The following is an 18,500-nucleotide window of genomic DNA, read 5'->3' as shown; positions in this document are numbered from 1 at the left end:
AGAACCCGCCCAGAAAGAACCTGGGACTCCTGGACTGCCTCTCCATACAAATGAGGAATTTGCTGGACTTTAAACTCTAGCCAATCGACTCTGAAAAAACTCCTTCCCACTCTCCAAAGTTCATATATAGCCTTTGTTCACCCAAATAAAGTGTATGTGAATTAGTTGTTTCACTAAAGATCTTTTTTTGTTTGTTTGTTTGTTTTGTTTTGTTTTGTTTTTCGAGACAGGGTTTTTCTGTATAGCCCTGGCTGTCCTGGAACTCACTTTGTAGACCAGGCTGGCCTCGAACTCAGAAATCCACCTGCCTCTGCCTCCCGATCACTAAAGATTTTCTAAGAGAGTTGTTTCATTTAAAATCCTCTGAAAAGTCCCACTCCCAAACCCACACTCACTCCCAGCCAGAAGGGGATCCTGCAGAGCCTACCCGATCTGATAGGTCAAGCATGGTGTACAGTGTCTGGACACCCTGAGGAAGCATACATACATACTACAGCTGGCGCCCAATGTGCGGCCAACAGGACCTCTGGTTTGAGGGGGGAAAAGGTGAGAACCCCCAACCCCTGAGTGGCCATGTCCACTCCTTTGGCATCAGCCCAAAGGCCCAAGCCTCCACACTCTGAGGGCAGGCAACTTATCTCTTCCCACCCTTCCTGCTGCCATATGTCAGGACTATGGTAGCACATGCCCAGTGAGCAATGCACAGCTGGGATGCACATGTAGAAGAGGGATCTGCCTGGTGGGCACAGACATGCTGGCAGTCAGCAGCAGTGGGGTGGGCCAGGCCAGACGTCTAAATGGAAAGGACCTACCAGACTGTTGGCCCAGCCAGATGCATGCTGCCAAGTTGAATCCTTGGGACAGACTGTGTGTGCTAGCCAGCAAGGAGCCCTGAGACCTAGGCATGGTGGTTGGAGTCTCACTGCTACACTTTGAGCTGCATGGCTAAGATGATACAGCCCACTCAAAACTTAAAATTTTCATGCTTCTTTGCGTAAAATTTGCTTAAATGCTTGATTTTTTTCCCTAATAACAGGAATATAAGAATGCTTATGCTTTTAACCCAAAATTGTTTACAGATTGCAAACAATGATAACACTGACATATCTAAAATTTATCTTTTTGTAAATGTAAAAATTCTTTTCAGCTTCAGAGAATTGCCTTGAATCTACCCTTCACAGGTCAAAGGGACTACTTCAACAACTATTATTTAATCTTCAATTAATAAAAATAAGATAGCCTACCTAAGCCAGCTTATTTTTTCACAAACTCTTACTGCCTATTCCAGATACATAGTTAACATGGCTTTTCCTTTCTCAGTTACCCCAAGCAGATGACATAAAGGATCCCCAACCCCTTCCCTCTGCTTTCCTCACTGTAACACAGGCGACTTTCCACTTAAAGGATGCCAGACCAGGATTAAGATTCCTATAACATATACCCCCTGCCTTTCTCCTAGGCCTATACCAACAGACCACCCATGTGCTGCCAATCAAACTGTTAATAGCTTCACGTGTGCATCACACCCTCCCTTCTCTCCATCAGTACCCTAACCTGCAGGCTTATCTCTATGTGAAAAGCCTGCTCCGGATGTTCCTTCCTTTGCTGGAAGAAACGGGACCTTCCGTATTCCTTGGATCCGCTGCCTGGCCACAACAGCTGCCTTCATCCATACACACCAGCTGACTGGAGACTTTCGAGACAAGCTTCATCAGGCAATGGCATCCACAGATGACAGCCTTGGGTCCCTGCTGTGACTCTCTTGTGACTCTTTGGTCATGATCCAAAACAGAAGAGCACTAGACCGAATGACTGCTAAAGATGGGGTGCACATTATTGAGGAAAAAAGTTATGTCTATGTAAATGATTCAAATGTCAAGACCAGTGTTAATACCCTCAAAAAACTCCGATGAGATATGCTCTTGAGATTTCAATCCACCAAGCACGTAAGTTGGTTCGACAATCCCTTGTCTTCCTGGCTCCCAGCCCTCATTAGCCCTCTGGTTTTACTTTGATTCTTATACCCTACCTCGTCCAATTATAAAATGGCAGATACGTAGCATAACAAAACGAGCTGCCAATTGGGTTCTGGTTCAGTACCACATCGTTCCCAACATAGAGGCTGAGGACTTTTCATGACACCTCTCCATTAAAAAATTAAGACAGGTGGAGATGCTGTTTACGGAACTACTCACATCAGAAACAAGTTTCCCTGTTAGCAGTGGGGCTTCCTGCTGCTTCCACTCGTAATAAATACAAATTCTGATAACTGCTCCCTGCTACATACAAGTAAATCCGGTTTTGAGAAGCTTTTTATACACGTATAAGAATCACATGTGTATGTTAGCAGAGCAGCACACAGGACAACCTTCAGATCTTGGTTCTCTCCACCTTGTGGATCCTTCAATAGAACTCAGGTCATCAAGCTTGGTGGCAAGTACCTTTACCTTGGTGGCCTTGATCCTTCTTTCACCCGCTAAACCAGTGGTTCTCAACCTTCTTAATGTGGTGACCCCCAACTAAAAAATTTTGTTGCTACTGCAGAACTACAATTTTGCTACTATTATGAATCATGACATCTGATACGTGGAAGAAGCGGGGAAGGCGGTGGTCACAATCCACAGGCTGAACACTGTTGCTCTAAACCTCTGTTTAAACCAATGACTCATCCTTCCAGGACTTAAGTCCTGAATAGTTACTTTTCTTGAACCTCCCTTAGTACATAAGCCCTTATTCTCTCCAAACTACCTCTAGACAGGGAGTTTGTCTGTTGCTTCAGTGATTCCCAAACATTTTCCTTCCACTACTAAGAGAAGTCCTAATGAGGAAAGATAAGATATGCGACCACTTTGGAATGAAAATGGCTTCAAGGTGTTTAAGAGACGATTGAAATCAATTTACTCATCCAAAGGATGTTGTCTTGGCGCTTGCGGAATGGCTCATGGGTAAAAGCCCTAGCCAGAAAAGCCCAAGGCCTGAATTTCATCCCTGGAGCCCATTGCCAAGGTAGGAGACTGCCCACAGGCTCATCCTCCTGCCCTCCAGATCTCCGCAGGTGGGGAAGTAACACTCACAAGCTAACAGCAGGTATTTGTCCCTTGGAGCCTTTTCTCCTCTGCAGAGTTCCTTCCCACTTTCCCTGTCTACTGAAAACAAAGGACATTTAGTGTCATCTTCCAGATGGATTATCTAAAACACAGGACCTATTTTACCCTCCTAAATTCAAGAAATTGTCTAGTCTTTTTCTATGGGTATTGAGCCACTAAGGTCACAGCATTATCATAGTCTGGCCCTCCATACAACCTATGAGGCAGGCAACCTTAAGTTGGTTCCACAATTCCTGACAACTCCAGTTCAATCCCTGAGACACAACAGTGACCAGAGTTGCCTACTGACCTCCATGTGTGTACTGTGAAATGCAATTTAAATTTTTTTCTTCCTTCCCTCCTTCCTTAATCCCATTCAACATATAGTTAGGTGGGGTCTGTCTAAAGCCAATACATTTTCCATTTCATCAAGTTATCTCTAGGCCTTTTCTGGAATGTTCTTTCACTAAGTGTCCAAAAGACAAGGCCAGTACTGTGGAGGTAGAGATCAAGTGGACAAGTTCAGCCATAGGTTAAGAGTATTCAGTTATATGCTTAGCATCTCGATTAAGCCATAGTTAGAAGCTGCCATGGCCTGAACAACTCTTTATCTTCTTTTCCTTGTTCATTATTTTCCAAAGCCTATCTAACAGCCTGGCCATCTTCTCATGCAATCTACAATTAAACCAACATCAAACAAACACATACTTTAGGGACTGGGGATTTAGCTTATAGCAGAGCCCTGATATGTTCAGTAAGGTTTTGATTTGAGAAAGGGTCTTAGGGGGTGTGGTGGTGCAGCCTTTGATCCCAGCACTGGGAGTCAGAGGCAGATGGATCTCTGTAGTTCTAGTGTAGGTCAACTAAGAAGACTACGCAGCGAGACCCTTTTGAGATGGGGTGTGGGGAAAAGAAAGGGTCTCATGTATCCCAGGCTGGCCTTGACACAGATACCTAGCTCAGGATGACCCTGGTCCTCCTCTTAGCACCATCTCTGAAGTACTGGGATAAGTGTACATCTTGTATTTAAGATCTGGGGTCTCATAAAGCTCTGGATGACCTCCAACTTGCTATGCAGCAAAAGCAGGCCTTGAATTCTAATCTTCTTACCTCCATTTTCAACTGTCTGTCTGTTTCTTTTTTGTGCTGATGATCAAACCAAGGCCTCACACATGCTAGACACGTGCTCTCTGCCAGCCTTTCCTCTGCTCAGCTTCCTATCGTGAAACAGACAATTACCTGAGAGTTAGTAAATGCCACACATTACACCCTACAGCTTTAAAGCTGCTGTGCAGCAGTAAATGCATAGTAAGTGTTTGTAGGTAAATACACAATAGGTAAATGCACAGGGCTACCACCAATCCTGACAACTCCAGTTCAACCCCTGAGACACAACAGTGACCAGAGTTGTCTACTGACCTCCATGTGTGTACTGTGAAATGCAATTTAAATTCTTTTCTTCCTTCCCTCCCATTTTCCTTCCTAAAGCTGCAGTGTTTAACCATTTGGGGAAAAAACCCTGCCATTCTAACACGGAGGCTGGTGCAGGAGGACAGCAAGTCAAAGGCAGGAGGCACACAGGCTTGAGAGCAGACCACACACAGCAAGACTCTGTCTGAGACATAAAGGCGCACTATGTTAATAGTGCAAGGGTTATAACAAGCCACATACCAACTTTCAAATGCTTTATTTTTTAGTGTTTAAAACATTTTAATACAACAAAGTTATAAAATAATATATATTAGTTAAATCTGAATTTAATTTAGAATCAGGTATTTACTTATTACAACACTGTGCTTCAAGGTCTGGCTACCACAGGGATTTTCATGTCTTCAAGTAACACTAGTTTCTCTGTGGGCAGGGAGACCTTTAGGTAGAATTCTCAAAACTGAACATGCCTGGCTTAGTCCAAGCAACCTGCTTCCCCACTGAGTACCAATTTCATTTCCTTTGTTCCACATCACAAATACTTCATTATCCCAACAATCCATGAATTCAATGAAAAATTATTAAAATTAAACATTTTAAAGATGTTAATAACAATAGGCTCGGTTTGGTTCTTCAGACAATCCACTAGTTCAGATTAAAAGAGATGTGAAGTAACAATGGAAAAAAGAAAACAAACAATAGAATATTCCTTCTCCCATCAAAGCACAAAGCTTCCTTATGCCAAGATGGGAAATTCACAGAATAAAGAGTCCTTTGATTAACACAGTGTAGAATGTATCCTCAAAAACAACTTAGTGTAGCTGGAGAAATAGCTTAGAGTTCACAGACCTTTGTACTGAACTTGATACAGTAATTCATCATATTAGTTATGTAAAATCAGTGCCACTGAATCTACAGGCAAACCAACACCTACTTTTACAGTAATTTTAGTCATTTAAAGCTATTCATAAGGAGAACAAACAAACAAAACCCTTTCTCTTTCCATCCAGTAGCCTGAAGCATCTCTGATGGTACTTTAATCCTCAGCTGCAGAGGTAATAGGGGTGACTGGGACTAATCTCACTTTTTAATAAACACAAACTGTTATGTAAAGTTGCCATTAAACCTGATATGCTTGTGAGTTTCAGGACAGTCAGGGCTATACAGAGAAACCCTGTCTCAAAAAAACAAACAAAAACAAAACAAAAAAAAACCCTGACATGCTTGCTAGGCAGTAAGTGGTGATGCTTGCCTTTAATCCCAGCAACTTGGGAGGCAGAGGCAGAGGCAAAGACAGAGGCAGAAAAATGTCTGAGTTCCAGGACAGCGAAGGCCACAAGGAGACTCCTGCACTTGCCATGGCTGACGAGAAACCCAAGGAAGGAGTCAAGACTGAGAACAATGATCATATTAATTTGAAGGTGGCGGGACAGGATGGTTCTGTGGTGCAGTGTAAGGTTAAGAGGCATATACCACTTAGTAAACTAATGAAAGCCTATTGTGAACGGCAGGGTTTGTCAATGAGGCAGATCAGATTCCGGTTCGATGGGCAACCAATCAGTGGAGAATAAAGATCGATGTATGTGTTCCAGCAGCAGACTGGAGGTGTCTACTTAAAAAGGGAGCCTGCTACTTTACTCCAGAATTTGTTATAGACCAAGAATACATTCTCAATTAAAAAGCCACAGTTTGGTCCCGCCACATCCTGACTACACAGTATAGTTTTCTCTTCTTTCATTTCCCTGTCCCCATTTCTTTATTGTACAAAAAGTAACTGGTGTATGTGCACACGCATAGTGCTCTCTCTTTCTTTTCCTTTTTTTAAACGAAATGGCCAATGTTCTGTTCTGGTTGGCATCAGATGGAGATGGTCTGGGGGAAAGTACTGGGTCTGTGAAAATACCCCTTCTCCATTGGTGGCATGCTCATTCAGCTCTCATCTTTATATTTCAGTAAGTTATTTTGCTCTCATTGTTTTAACAAAAGAACACAACACCACCAAATCCTTGCATGCCTTGTTCAATTGGAGAATTTTAATGATTTTCATTTATCATTGCAAAACCAAGGACAATTTTTTTTTTTTTTTGGTTTTTTGAGACAGGGTTTCTCTGTGTAGCCTTGGCTGTCCTGGAACTCACTCTGTAGACCAGGCTGGCCTTGAACTCAGAAATCCGCCTGCCTCTGCCTACCAAGTGCTGGGATTAAAGGCGTGCTCCACCATGCCCAGCTTCAAGGACAATTTTTATATTTTTTTTGAAGCTGTTACATGTCTTTAGGGAATAAATTACTCTTGAACAAAATGATCTTAGATAGTTTTCCCTTCAAGTCAAGCATCTTATTTACATAAGCTTGTTTAAAATGAAAACAAAAACAAAACCCACAACCAACAATAACAAAAAACCCAAACCAAACCAAACCAAAAAAAAAAAAAAAAAAAAGAAAACAAAAAAACAACAACAAAAACCCCTGACATGCTTTCTGCTTTCACGCTGTCTGAAGGAAAGCAAGTGGACTATTCTAAAGACCGTTCTTGTCTCCTAAGTCTGTCAGCTGAGAGGGCGACTATACTGTCTGCTTTTGCTATGGGATTTCTATCCACAAGACCATCAAATAATTGAGTGTACTAAATCAGAGAGTTTAAGTCAAGAATATTGTAAACATTGTTAAGCATTTTGGATCTAGAATCTTTCAATGATAAAATTTCTTTTTGCTGAATATAAAGAAGATACATTTTTGCCACAAATCTGAATTTATACGAATTAAGTTTTACAAAAAGATGTGTGTGGTGGTGTACACCTTTAATCCCAGCATGGGAGGCAAAGACAGGTGATCCCTGAATTAGAGAAACCCTGTCTCTGAAAAAACAAAACAAAATAAAACAAAAACAAAAACAAAGAACCCCCCCCCCCCAACAAACAACCAAACACTTTTGCACAAATGTTCCTGAAAGACTACTTGCTCTCTGCTATAGAAGGATCCAGCACCCCTGTTCCCCACTTATAACTTACAGAGTTTTGGAATTCTCAGTCCTAACAGGCAGGTAGAATGGGGCTGGTCACCACTTACAGTGTCAATGTTACGCTATTGGAAGTGTGGGTTTTCTTGGTTACAGCTCACGTTATTTAAATTGACTGGTTCTAAGATGAAGCCCATTGCTTTAGAAAGGTTATTTTTGCCACAGCAACTCTGGCCTCGTTGGGAAGTGTAACACAAAGGTTTCTGCCAAAACTATGTGGTGGTGAGAGCAAGCTTATGTTCCATAGGAGCTCGTTCCTTTCCACCCAGCATGTCTACCTTTCAGTAGATCCTGTTTGCACTGTAAAAGCCGAGAGCACTTGCCTCGCACACACAGCCCTGGGCTTAACACCACAGGGAGGGCAGCGACACTGGGATTAGAATGTAGGCAATTCTTCCTTTGCACCCCCAAGAACTCAAAACCTTTCCTTGCTTCTGTACTAAGCTGTCAAGGAGAAAAGTCTCACACGACTGCAGAATCAAATACGGGGTTCAAAAGCGTGGAGACTGCACGCAGCCACATCATGCCCAAAATGTAAACATAAATTCTATCTTCATTATGGTTAGGTTTTAGTAAGGAAAAAGATGTGAGGACAAAACCTGAAAACTAATGTTGTCTCAGTTTTGAGACTTGAAGAGGATTAGCTCTGTAAACACTGTCTTATAGTAGCTACTAGGCTATACATCTAGCTTATCTTTTTCCTCCAAACAAACAGGAGTGACCCAAGGCCACTCAATCCGTACAGCAGGCTGCTGTCAGGCACTCTCACCATCAATAGCTTGGCAAGGGCAACGCCAGCTGCACCTGTTTCCTATTGTGTTCTATGATAGAACCCATATGGAGGAGAGAAGCCTGATGTTAAGATATTTACCATTAATATAGTTAGCATCTTAAAACTAATGTAGACACGCATTTTTGGAACATTTTCCCAAAAGCCAACACTGTCTCTCCCCCTCCCCCCAGGTAAATTGGATCCTGCTCTGTGGGGGGCAGGGGAGTAATAAGAGGGGGTGGCAGTAATATATCCCTTGGCCCTAAGTCAAGCTACTCAAACAAGCATAGCAAACCTTTTCTCCAGGATTAGGACGTTTCTTTAGATAAGATATTGGCGTTTTTGATCCTGGCTTGTAATAGAATCAATAATTTAAAATACTGCAAGGATTTTGAAGTACAAGATTTAAAAACATAATTGAACTTGATTTTGATTGCTTTACCTCATCTCTCAGGTGAGAAATGAGCGCTGTCTCCAGCCTCCTCAGAGCAGGGGTTCTCAGCACGGGGGAGGCCCGTTTGTCTATTAGACAAACCCCCTTCCTGCCTAATCCACTCAGTGGCTTCCAAGAGGTGGGACTATGACTCCAACTGCAAAAATGACCATTCAGCCGCCGAGACAGAGGAATAAACGCCGGCTGTGGCCTGCGTGAGACTGCAGTGCGCCTGCCTGCAGCTCTTGAGTCCTTGTTTGAAAATGGAACGTAAAGACTATACAATTAGTATTCCAATTCTACAACCAGGTTAAAACTGTTATGTACAACCAATAGAAAATAAAGTGACAAATGGTATCGGAGAGGTGACAGTAATTACTGAAGGTAAACAGCAGCTAAAGTATTTAGTTCTTAACTGCCAAATTAAGACTCTAGAAAGAACATATGTATATAATTTTTTTAAAATAAAAAGTAAGAAGCCTTTTTCTATCCACCCATGTCTCAGACTGTGTACTTTCCATGGTCGGGAATGAGAACTTTCAGGGAAAAACAACAACAAAAAGAGGACCCCACCCCCACCCCCACCCCGAGAATTAGCACTGCGCCTACAGCTTGTTCTGTTCTGTTTTGTTTTTTTCCAGAAGAAAAGAATTCTCTGCATGCACATTTACTCACTCACTGATGTAAGAACTCTAACATCTGGTAAAACACTCATGTGTTCACTTAAGTCACATTATTAAAAAGCAGTATATTGGGCTGTCATCTGCCTAACTAACAGTTACAACAAGTATTTAGTCCGGGGACTTACAGCACTACAGGAACACAGCCACCTCCCCTCAGGAGCCCTTTCTGTTGTTCACACTGAAGCTTCCGAACAGAAAGGGACAGCAACTGACGCTGCACCTGCTCTGAAATGCTGACCCCTGCATTAGTGGGAGGCCGGCGACACCTGATCAGCGAGCGTGTCACCTCACACGGTGCCCCCCGCATTCTTTTGTTTCTGCTGTGTTCAATGTGTTTTTCTTTCAAATGGCTCAAAAGGTAAAACATATTTACCAGTAAGACACTCACTTTGCAGACAGACACAGATTAGTTCAATGAACACATGAGAACGGCTCACTAGGTAAGGAAAGCCAGCTTCAGAAATATTCTTGACTTGAGTCCTACTGGGAATCAGTAACAATTCTTCAACCAGCCCAAGCTGATGTGCTTGAGTTCCGTAAGCAAACACTCAGCATGCACAGGTATCGGCCTGACATCACCCCACGCTGGGTCTTCCTACAGTGAGGGGCGGAAACTCTTTCCATGACCTCTCCATTCAAACAGCTAATAAGGAGTCTTGTGTGTTCTTTCTTGAGTTTTACAGTCACGGCCTTTCTCAGAACGGGAAACCTGTCAACACAGAAGCCAAATGCAACGTATCCAGGAGCCTGGGACAAAGTATTCATTTTCATTCCATAACTACTGTATATTTAACAACAAACTCATTACAGAGAGAGAGTCTTCATCCAATTAGTCTTTTCATTATTGCTGGTTTAGAAAATGGCCAACAATATTCATTAGGTACTGTGCCATTAACATTGCATTCAAAGAAAGAAAACATAGGGAACCAAATCCTCGCTCTCCTACTCTGATGATACGCTCTGGTGTTAGCCAGAGTATGGTAGTACAAAAAGAGTCTTGTTGTGATATAAAAGGCAATAAACACATCAATGGAATAATGTTCATGGGCAGCCAAGATGAAGAAGATTCCAAAGAGGTTGAGAACCCAGGATAGAGTGTGCAAGAAATTCCAGCTTCTTGGTGTATCTAGGAAAAGGACAGAAGGACCATTTATTTAATAACACATTCCTGCCAAGCTTCTTAGCCACGTTTCTCAGGGTAGGCTCTAAGCTTCTGCTCCCCTAACCTCTGCCCCACACCCTTTATTTCAGCTCTGTCTCATGTGGCCCAGGCTGCTGACCTGGATGTGTAGCTGAGGATGAACTTGAACTAGGATCTACAGGCATCTGCCGTCACACCTAGCTTTATGTGGTGCTGGGGATCAAACCTGGGGCTTCACATGTGGCAGGCAAGCACTCCAGACTGAGTTGCATTCCACCCCAGCCGCCTATTCTTTCTCACTTCCTCCCTAGTTCCTTCTCTGCAACAAGCTATCTAATATGCATAGGAGCATTAAAGATATACTTACACTCTGTGACAAAGAAATTCAGCATGGTTAGAACAACTGTGTGGCCACTGAACATGTAGTCTCCACAAGTGTGGACGCCAGTCAGAGTCATTCCAAAGCCGCTCCAGATGGCAAATGCCCGTCGTAGTTTCTCCCACACACTTCCATATATCTACAAAGAACGCTGTGAGTTAGTTCTTCAAATGCTTACTGAGGCTCAGAGCTTGCCCAAATCCATTTCAGGCAATTCATGATTCAGAAATAAGAGCATCCAGGTAAAGGCAACTGGTCTAACTCAGCTAATTCAAGGTGGGCCCAGAGAATTACCAGAGCTTGACTGTACTTAGAAAATGCTAATTAAATGAAATCATCCTAATTCAAACTCCTTTACAGTAGTTCCTTTAAAGTAAAAAGGTCAAGGCAGGCGTACAGCGTATGTTCATATACCAACACCTCAGAGGCAGAGGCCAGTATATCTATCTTTGTGAGCTTGAGGTCAGCCTGGTCTACATATCGACAACCAGGGCAACCAGGGTTGCACAGAGAGACCGCATCTCAAGATAATAACAAAAGCAAAAAGTGCAAAGTCAATGCCAAGAATGACGGCACATGTTCAGAATCTCAAGGCTTCACATGTTCAGAGTCAGATGCAGAGGAGCAGGAGTCCAAGGCTAGTCTTGGTCACAGAGGACAGCCCAGGTTATGTGAAATTTTATCTTAAACCAACAAGCAGCCAGGCAGTGGTGGTGTACCCCTTTAATCCAAGCACTTGGGCGGCAGAGGCAGTCACAGATCTCTGAGTTCAAAGCCAATCAGATATATAGAGCAAGTTCCAAAACAGTCACAGCTACTCAGAAAAACCCTGCCTCACATAGTCACTGTAAATTAAGAACATCCCCAGTGTTAAGACCTAGGTAAAATGTTAAGGCCTAGGTTGTCTGTATAGCAGCCATTTTGTGCTGTTACTGTTGTAAGGAAACTTTGTCATGTGCTGTTACTAGGACCCTTTCTCATTCCTGAACTGACTACATATTCTGTTACCTTCTGCGCTTTGATGCTCCTGGAACCTAATCACAATAGAGACCAGTTAGAACTCCCTTGTTTACTTAGTCACAATAAGCTTGGACCCGAACCAACAACCCGGCAACACTTACTGCATCTAGGTATGAACTGTTTTGTTTCTTGCCTTTATAAGCTAACCCTGGGATGGACCCCAACATAAGAACGACACCTGCACCAATACAAGAAACCATTTGGAGTAAAACTTCCATTTTGAGTAGGAGGTTGAATGAATCCTAGACAAGGCAAGTCCCCTGCCACAGTGGACACCCCAACCAATGAGGACAGGATAAGTGTACTACAAAGACGTTGTTCCTATGGAAGTCCCTATCCCTCAATCCTGACTGGCAGAATAACTTAGCACAGATGTTCGTATCTCAGGCTTAAAAGCTCTATAGGAGTCTAGCTGGGCACCACAGTTCAGCTTCTGAGTCTGTACTGTGTCCCTGATGGTTCAGTCTTAGGGTGTGTGTTCAATAAACCAGCCCTGTTTGACAGACGTCCGTGTCTGAGTAGTTTGTGCAACAACTTCCAGTCCCTAACAACTACATTTTGCTTTATTTACTTACTTTTCTCCCATAATGTCCGTGTTTAAATCTCTATTAAAATATTTTAATAAGCTCTAACGTTCTTTAAAAAAAGAAAAATATTAAAAAGAAGCAGCAAGGAAATGAACTATGCTGTAACTTCCAGGCTGTCATTTATTAACTATTCTCCCTGTCCTCACTGTCACAGAAACTCAGACACTGGCGAGGCCATGAACTCAACCAGATCTTAGCCCTCCAGGCCTTCCCTATAGCTACAGGGAGCCATGTTCTGTACAATAAGTTGTACGCAAAAATGTGAAAGCTCTATAGGATGGCTACTAGAGGAGCTCTTTTCTACCACCCCATTTGCCTTCTACTGACTACCCAAACATAGCAACTGACGCTCCAGCAGCCATGGAGGACCACAATCTGGCTTTGAGATGCAAGTCTCAGGTAGGATAGAAGAGGAAGACCAGAGGGTTACAGATGTTTCATAAGTCAATCATACCAGAACATTTGTGTGTGTGGGGGGGGTGAGGGGTGAGGGGGGGTGAGGGGGGGGTGGGGGAGCGGTTAAAAAGGAGAGATATTTTGAGACAGGGTTTCTCTGTGTAGCTCTAGCTGTCCTGGAACTTGCTCTGTAGACCAGGCTGACCTCAAACACAAGAGATATGTTTGCCTCTGCCTCTGAGTTCTGGGATTAAAGGTGTGCACCACCACCACTGGGCTGGATAGTATCTTAACAGGGGACAAACAAGTAATGCTAGTCCCAAATAATTACCACTCAGTAATTCAAGCCTTTTCATTTTTTCCCACTCTGCATTTCTCATACATCCTTCTAGAAACAGAACTGAAATAGAAAAGAATGAATAGGAAGCTGTCTAGATACAATATGCAAATTAGCTTTGTGTTGCTAAGTTTTAAAAATAGGCATGTTCTTAGTTCTGTCTTGGTTCCATGATTTTAAGCCATTAATTTATCACAATGAAATGCCTCTGGATGGTCTCAATGTAAGGGATTTGACATCTGGCTTTTATCCCATAATGCTCTACTTTTTATGATTGCTATAAATAATGTAGGTCAATAGGCAGGTTACATTATACTTTAAAACAATTAGCAGCATTTAGGGCAGATTTAGATGGAAATATCCATACGTTAACTAATTAATAAAAAGTCACTGGAGACTGAAAGAAAGCTGTCCAAACAGAAGCGTGACATCTAATTTGTTCTAATAGCATAAGATAAGTTTCTTTGCACAAAGATCCAGCTTTCTCTTAAGTGGCTATTCTGATAAACCTCCTTAGGTTTATCAGGAAATTCTTATCCATATAACAGGAAAGCAAAATGTTCCACCTCAAATACATTCCTTTCAGATCTGGATCTGGTTATTCATAAAACTGCACTGGGTAATAGGTTTAAAAATCTCTCCTTGAAGCCGGGCAGTGGTGGCGCACGCCTTTAATCCCAGCACTTGGGAGGCAGAGGCAGGCAGATTTCTGAGTTGAAGGCCAGCCTGGTCTACAGAGCGAGTTCCAGGACAGCCAGGGCTACACAGAGAAACCCTGTCTCAAACAAAACAAACAAACAAAAACAAAACAAAACAATTCTCCTTGAATAAAAAGCAGTATCTATCTATATTAGTTTAAGCAGCAGATGCAAACACAAAAGTGTGGGGAACCTCCAGATCTGCCTAGGAAAGACCTTGTGCAGAAGGCAGACATTGTGGGTCTGACACCTTCCAGTCCAGGCACAGACGGCCCATGTGTCCACATGCTGCTACCTGGAAAATCTTGTCAGGACAATAACACTGTCACTAGTGACCAAGCAGTTCCTTTCCTGATCTTGCCAAGGTTGGTATTACCACTTCAAAAGCCCCACGCATTGTTCCTTTACATAGGAAAGACATGAAGTTTATGTCAACATGTTGGCAGAGGCTCCTAACTTTGTACATAGCTCTGGAGTATTATTAAATTTATGTGCCCTTTCTTTTGTTAGTCATCGAGACTAAAACTGTCAAACTTTCAGAGGGGAAACACAACTTCATTACAGTTTGTTTACAGTTTCGTTTGAATTTCCTAATCAGTTAGCATACTATTGGGGGAAAATGTTTTTACCCTCACTTCAGACCATGTACAGAAACAATTGGGGGAGATTAGAGTCTATATAAAAATGAAGACCATGGGCTGGTGAGATGGCTCAGGGGGTAAGAGCACCCGACTGCTCTTCCAAAGGTCCGAAGTTCAAATCCCAGCAACCACATGGTGGCTCACAACCACCTGTAACAGAGATCTGATGCCCTCTTCTGGTGCGTCTGAAGACAGCTACAGTGTACTTACATATAATAAATAAATAAATCTTAAAAAAAAAAAAATGAAGACCATAAACCGTTAGCTACTCTTTCCTAGCTGGCAATGAGTACGACGGATAGACACTAAGCAGTGTGGGTGCAAAAGGGAACCAAGTGGCTGCTGCTAAGGATGCAGGGGAGCTCTCCATCCTCAGTCATCCCCATCTCCACTGCCATCGAGGTTCCAAGTGCTGTGACAGTCAGTGCAGTGGACTCTGGATCACGTACTTGTTCTAAAACAGTCAGAGGACTCTTGGTGAGTCAAGGACTCCTTAGCTGTCACAAGGAGGCCCAAAGCAGAAGAAAAGCCTGGCATGCCTGCCTTCTCTGCATATTCATCTCATTTACTGTGGGCGAGTCACATGCCTAACTTCTCAAAGGCATATTAACCACGGCTTCTACTCAACGCAATTCAGCTCTCTTCAAGGCTGAGATGAAGGTACAATGAAACACAAGGATGAAAACTGAGGCACCTATTGTCAGCTGTCCCAGTGTCCCTTCCAAACTTATTGTCCTAAACTTGAAGTGATGCTGGAGCCTCACAGGCAGGTTACCCCATCGTGAAATCACAAGCAAGAGCAATCATGTTATGAGAGCTGGCTTATCTCCTCAAGCAATAACAAGGACTGAGGTAATCACCAACCAGACCACACTTAGACCAAGGCAGCCTTACTATGTGTACTTCTCATGATTACCTCAAATTTTTCTCTATTTAAACCTAAAGTTCAATTGGTACCCTAAGACGGCAGTTGGTGATGGTGGTGGGTTTGTCACTGGATCCCGGTGTCTGTTCCTCTTCCCAAAGTGGCTGCAAAGACTGTCTTGCAGCAAGTACCCCTGTCCCTTTAAGTGGTACACTGAATGGGTGGGTGGCTCAGCTTAGCCTGCTGGACTGGGAGGTTGGTCAGTACCAAACCTCGGAGGTTAAGAATATATATTGTTCTTTTCCAGGACCCCAGTGAGTGCCTAGCCCTCATCAAGGATGGCTCACAACTGCGTCTGACTCTAGCTCCAAGGAATGCATCACCTCTGGTCTTTGTGGGCACTCAAACACGTGTGCATATCCAGACAGAGACACATACACACAATGTTAAAAATTAGTCTTTAAAACTTAAACCAGGCATGACAGTGCACAGCTTTACTCTCAGCACTCAGGAGGCAGAGGCAAGAGGCAGGAGGCTTTCTCAAGGGCAGTTTAATCTAAAAACCAAAGTTTTAGAACAGCCAGGGGTAGACATTGAGAAACTCTGTCTTAAAAAACAAAACAAAACAAAACAAAACAAACAAACAAAACCAAAAATGAAACACAACAACAACAAAACTCAACCAACCAAAAAAAAAAAAAAACAAAAAAACAAAAAAAAAAACCTTTGATAATCATTTAAGGCTATAAATCAAAGAAATAATTGTTTTAAAGACAAAGATAGCCATGAACACAGCTAATAAATTGGGTCAGTAATACAGGAGACACTCATGGTAGTGCCCTACAGTCTACTTTAAAGGAATGTATTTAAAGTAGCCGGGGGGGGGGGTAAAGTTATTAATACAACTAAATTAAAGTTATATCTTTTTTGTTAATGTAATTTCTAAAACAAAGTCGATTTTCTCAATTGCTTAAAAGGAGATTACAGAGAGCAGTAACCAGGAATGTTTGGAGAAGCTTACAGATCTGTCTGCGTACAAAGCCAAGTAATATAGGGAAGGAACGTCACTCTGATGATGTGTTTTCAGCAGGGTCTCCTATCTCAGGCTGACTGGGCCTCACTATGTGCTCCGGCTGGCCTCAAACCTGCCAATCTCTTGCCACAGCCTCCTTTGTGCTGGGATTACAGGCAGGAGTTGGCATGCCTAGTTCCTGGTGACTGTTTTTCATTGTTTTGTTTTGCTAAGGAAATGCATGAATGGATCTGGCAAGATGGTTCAGTGGGCAGAGACACTTGTGAGCAGACCTGATGACTGGACTTCAAACCCTGGTTTCACAAAACAAGGAGAGAGAACTGGCTCTCAAGAGCTATCCCCTGATCCGTTCTTGCTTTGGCATGTGTGCGCCCACACTTGCATGTGATGTGAGTACACACATACACACCCCCTAACTTTAAGATGTTTTGACAGGCGTTTTTTTGAGTAGTGTCTGGAGGCTGTAAAAAGCAAACTCGGACGATGCTCATCACTGTTCTTCAGAAACAACAAGCTACAGAAAAAGCACAAGGTTACAACTGCACCTCTGAAAACTACCTTTGTTCTTTTGCCTTATTTTTTATTTTAATTTTTAATTTATTTTTTACACTCTATATTCCATTCCCCCCAACCAAAATTAGCTTTTTTCAAGTACACATTTTAGAACTATGTATCACAATTTCCAATGCGCCTATCATTAATAATAATTCTATTTCCAAAAACTTAGAGGTAAACATAGTGCTTGCCTAGCATGTATAAGGCCTTGAGATCAAGGTCCCTCTGAAAGACAGAAGCAGAAAAACACCTTGGAAACAACCACATTTTACATCATCTGCAAGCCGGGGGGTGGGGTGGGGGGGAAGCTTACAATGGACTATCCCACAGCTATTAAAGTGATGACCTTTTTAAACAGATGACAATAACTGTGTACTCATTTTTAAAAAGTAATTAATAAGGCTAGGGAGATGCTTCCAAGCAAAAATGCCTTAAATTCAGAGCCCGAAAACCCATGCCAAGAAAGATGAAAAAGACTGGCCTGATATACTGGAAATCACAGCAGCAAGAGATGAAGACTGGAAATCCCCAGGGCTAGCAGAACTAGTAGCTCCAGGTTAAGTCAGAGACCCTGAGTCCTGTGTCAACACACACACACACACACACACACACACACACACACACACACACACCCCTACATCAGGCCTCACACATATACAAAAGAGGAAAAAATAACATGCTAGCACCTTAAATGTCAGCTACAGAACAACCTCTGCAATTCATCCATCATTCAAAAGGTGTCCATCAATATCAATTTATGAAATAATAAAAACTCTACTGAAAAATGATTTGTGTTGCTTAGCGTGGTACCTAGCATCTTTAATCCTAGCAGTTGTGAGGCAGAGGCAGGAGGATTTCTGTGAGGAGTTTCAGGCCAGCCTGATCTACATAGTGAGTTCTAGGCCATCTAGAGCTGCATAGAGTATGTCTCCAAGAAAGGAAGGGCTGGAGGCAGGAAGGAAAGAAAGAAGAAACTTCAAACCAGGCCTGTGTAACTTAAGTTTTACTTGTAGGATGGCATGAAAAGGGTTCTATGTGAGTTTTTTGCTTTTTTAACATACATTTATATATCATTTGAGTTCTTACAAGAAACTTGTACAACTCCATAATAAAAGAATCTTTTTCTGCCAAGTGGCAGTGGCACATGCCTTTAGTCCCAGGATTCAACAAACAGGGGCAGGTGGATTTCTGAGTTCAAGGCCAGCCAGCGTGGTCTACAGAGTGAGTTCCAGGACAGCCAGGAATACACAGTGAAACCCTGTCTTGAAAAAACAAACAAACAAAAAAGGCTTTTCTATATTGAAAAACACAAAATGCCCCAATAGTTTCTAACCTTAAACAGATTTGCTTCCAGTAAGTCTGACCTTTCATGGCCCCTCCCTCACTGCCCAGTCTCCTGGGTGAACACCTGGAGAGCTGTTCCTATGGGC

The 18,500-nt window shown here is 42.6% G+C and overlaps 1 protein-coding gene across 3 annotated transcripts in view; it reads right to left on the bottom strand.

Moving 5' to 3' along the window:
- Positions 1-4,754: 4,754 nt before the first annotated feature.
- Samd8 (sterile alpha motif domain containing 8) overlaps positions 4,755-18,500 on the bottom strand; it is a 48,196-nt gene continuing 34,450 nt past the window's right edge. For all 3 annotated transcript variants that reach the window (NM_001359954.1, NM_026283.3, NM_001359953.1), the window contains exons 5-6: positions 10,927-11,077; positions 4,755-10,544 (exon numbers count right to left, since the gene is read on the bottom strand). In NM_001359954.1, the coding sequence (NP_001346883.1) occupies positions 10,240-10,544; positions 10,927-11,077 (456 nt within the window). In that variant the 3' untranslated portion in view covers positions 4,755-10,239. The remainder of the gene's footprint in view (positions 10,545-10,926; positions 11,078-18,500) is intronic.

Source organism: Mus musculus, chromosome 14 (genome assembly GCF_000001635.26).
Source record: "Mus musculus strain C57BL/6J chromosome 14, GRCm38.p6 C57BL/6J".
Taxonomy (NCBI): Eukaryota; Metazoa; Chordata; class Mammalia; order Rodentia; family Muridae; genus Mus; species Mus musculus.
This window is presented reverse-complemented; position numbering and strand designations above follow the sequence as displayed.